The 3,453-nt window shown below is 59.4% G+C and overlaps 1 protein-coding gene across 1 annotated transcript; it reads left to right on the top strand.

Moving 5' to 3' along the window:
• Positions 1 to 1,326: 1,326 nt before the first annotated feature.
• LOC104914675 (zinc finger protein 414) lies at positions 1,327 to 3,447 on the top strand (the record flags this gene model as incomplete). The annotated part of the gene is given in 6 exon segments (XM_010724871.3): positions 1,327 to 1,527; positions 1,530 to 1,808; positions 2,009 to 2,086; positions 2,170 to 2,277; positions 2,462 to 2,567; positions 2,811 to 3,447. Coding segments are annotated over 6 exon segments (1,254 nt in total), but the record flags the coding sequence as incomplete, so codon positions are not given.
• Between the last annotated feature and the right edge of the window lie 6 nt (positions 3,448 to 3,453).

The raw sequence follows: 3,453 nt of genomic DNA, 5'->3' as shown, positions 1-3,453 counted from the left end.
AGCGAGGGGGGGGGAGGGGATAGATGGGGTACTACTGGCCGTAGGGGATGGTAGCCATGGGTGTATTGTTGGGGGGCTGTTAGCATGGGGGGCTGTGAGCCATAGAGGCTGCTAGCCGGGGTGTATTGTTGCTGGAGGGCTGTCAGTAGTAGAAAGGGGCTGTTAGCAGGGGTGTTGGTAGCCATGGGTGTATTATCTATAGGGGCCACCAGCCTCAGGGTGCTGCTAGCCAGGAGGTGCCAGCCATAGGGCTAGTAGCCCTGGGGTGAGCAGCTGGGAGCCCCCAATGCATTACATCCCTCCATCCCTGTGAGTTTGGGAGTATCAGGACATATTGGCACCCTGAGCACCCTTGGGGTCAGCCCGCATCCTCCTCCATGGGGTAAAGTTGGGGGGAGAGGGGGTAAAGGCAGAGCCGGGGTCCCTGCTCGGCTGTCACCTCCCAGGGGCGGTCCCATGAGCCAGCCTTTGTCTCTCATCTCCCAAGCCTCAGAGCTGCTGATCACAGAGATGCTCGGATGGGATTATCGGTCCCATTTCTCCTCCCGGATTTGTGAATGTCTCTAAATCACATAAACCCTCTGATTTGCTTGAGGGAGATGATTGTTAATGGAATCAGTCCCAAAGCTGCTCTGGGTGACCGAAGGCTGCAAACCCCTCAGACCCAGAAGGGGTTATTATAGGGTCCCCACTCAGCACAGCAGTGCCATTGGATTTGCAGGAAAATGCTGTGAAAAGTGTGCAGTGAGTGTGCAGTGGCTCCAGGATTTGGGTTTCCAGGGCAGGGTTTGCTCTGGGGCTGGGGGTGATATCTCCATGAGGTCCTGGGGATGGGAACATTGGCTCACAGCACTGTGCTCAGTGTTGCAGAAGGATGCTGTCCTGCTAGAGATGACAAATGGTAGCAGAACGGTGCAGGTGCCACCACCTCCCCCAAAGCTGGGGTTTGTAGGGCTAAGCATGCTGTGTCCATGCAGCTCCTCACTGTGTCAGGGACAGTTCCTGGAGCAGTGATGTCCTTACGCTGTTTCTTGACCCTATCTATCATCACAAACCACCACCTTACTGGAAACCCAATGCCACTGTCCCCAGTGACACCACCTGGTCCCAGTGCCAGCCCACTCTAGATGAGGCCATAAGGGAGCAGGACACCAAAAAGGCAATTTTCCCAAGTTTGTTTTTTCAAGAAATCAGGGAATTCATTGGAAGCTGTGGTGTATGGGGGCTGCCAGCCCCTGGGATGGACACTGCTCAAGGGCTCCAGCACCAACCCCAGCAACACCTTCCAGAGTCACTCCATGTGCTAAGACCCCCCCCCCATCCATCCAGGCTGTGCTTCTCAATACAGCTTGCAATCCCACAGCACCCCAAAACCATGTGTTTTAAGCTGATTTTCCCCTGAAAAGCTGAGGAAATACCTCCATTATTGCGTCACCTGGGAGAGAGGAGGGTGTCCTGTGGATCCAGGGTAGGATTTGCCTATGGATGCTGTGCTGCACCTGATCCTACAAGCTGGTGATGTGTGGGGCAGTGCCCCATGGTATGTGGCAGAGGAAGTGATGTTTGCCTGCTTTGGGGACATGTGTGGGGTGGGAGAGGTGATGAGGGAGGGTGTTGGCTTTAACACCAGAGAAGAGCAGGAGGAGGTGGTTGTTGCTCTGTGCTGAGCGTTAACCCCTGCTCCTTGGTTGGGTGCAGCACCACGAAGAAGAGGAGAGCCCCGTGCCCTGCAGCGGCCATGAAGACGGAGAAGGATGAAACTCTGCCCAACTTCTCCCTGGGGGGGAAATACGTTGGGGAGGGGGCAGGTGAGTCCATGGGATGGTGTGGGGCGGGCTGCTGTCTGAGGGGTGTGACACTGGGGGACACCAGAAATCCCATTGTAGGCATGGAGCTATGGCCCCAACCCCACCCCAGAACATGCTCTTCTCCATGGCCAGGGCAAGGGTGAGGGTTGGGGATCACGATGGGTGCACAGAGCACCGACCCCACAACTTCTTCCTTGCAGGCCCCATGACAGCACTGGGGAGCGGAGGAGCCCCCCCAGCACAGGACCTGCGGCTCCTAAAGCGCCGTCCAGCCCCAGGTGAGCTGAGTGCATCACCCACCCCGCTGACCCACGGATGAAAAGGGACAGGGGATGAGGCCAATAGTGGTGTCTTCTTGCAGGGAAGCACTACGCCTGCTCCAGCTACGGCTGCAAATTGGCCTTCCCCAGCATGCAAGAGCTGATGGACCACCTGAAGGTGCACTACAGACCCACGCAGTCCCTTGAGGGTAAGGGGATGGCAAAATGGGGATGCCCTGTGGTGCACAAATAGTGCTCATGGAGCCCAGAGGGGAGTGTGGGGACACAGTGGTGGGACAGCATGGAAGGGGATGGGAACAGCACCAGGATCCCCACCCAAGGGCACAGTGCAGTCAGGACAGTGCTGACTCAGCCCCATCTCTTTTTTTGCAGGCAAAACCTTCCAGTGCCCCACGCTGGGCTGCACAGAGACCTTCCCCAGCATGCAGGACCTCATGGCCCACATGAAAGTGCACTACAAACCCAACCGCTACTTCAAGTGAGTCCCTGGTCCCCCCCCACTTGTCCCCCATTTGTCCCTATCCCCTTCTCGTTCCTGTCCCCACCCCATGTCTCTTCATGGACCCATCCCATGTACACACAGCCCCATCCCATGCCCCATTTGGGGCCACCCAGTATCCCACCCCAATGGGGCAGACCCCAGATCAGGGGGTCTGCATGCCCCAAAGTGACCACGGGAGGACTGACTGTCCCAGACCTGACGCTGCCTGTGGCCCCACAGATGTGAGAACTGCCTGCTGCGCTTCCGCACCCACCGCTCCCTCTTCAAGCACCTCCACGTCTGCTCCGACCGCGCCAGCAGCCCCGCACCGCCGCCCCAAAAGGCCGAGAAGCCCACCCTGCCCACCGCCTCCACCCAAGAGAAGGAACCCACGGCCAAACCACCCCCCGAGGGGCTGCCCAAGCCTCCCACCGTCATCTGGCACACAGAGAAAGAAGCCATCACCACAGCCCCTGGCACAGACACGGCCTCCAGCCTGCCCGACTTGCCCGGCTCGCTGGAAGCGTTGCCGCTCATCCCGCCGGCCCCGCACCCCTTCCCGCTGCTGGAACCCAACCTGTTTGGCCCTCCGACTTTGACTCGCTTCTCGGGGCCTCCTCCTCCTCCTCCCCCTTCCTCAGTGCCGTTCCTCTCCTACATGCACCCCCCGGTGCCCTTCAGCCTGCCCACGGCCCAGCCCCGCCTGCGGCCCTGCTCGCCCAGCCATGGCCCGTCAGCCTCCAACGCCGTCTGGAAGAAGAGCCAAGGTGAGCACAGACGGCCCTTAGGGCAGTGCTTCTTCTGCTCTCGGACCAGGACAGCACGACGGCCAGCGAGGATCCCCCCTTCACCCCATAGCCCACAGCCTGGAGCTGCCCACCCC

Source organism: Meleagris gallopavo, chromosome 30, assembly GCF_000146605.3.
Source record: "Meleagris gallopavo isolate NT-WF06-2002-E0010 breed Aviagen turkey brand Nicholas breeding stock chromosome 30, Turkey_5.1, whole genome shotgun sequence".
NCBI classification, from domain to species: domain Eukaryota; kingdom Metazoa; phylum Chordata; class Aves; order Galliformes; family Phasianidae; genus Meleagris; species Meleagris gallopavo.
The sequence above is the reverse complement of the archived record's forward strand: the minus strand, read 5'-3'. Positions and strand labels throughout refer to the sequence as shown.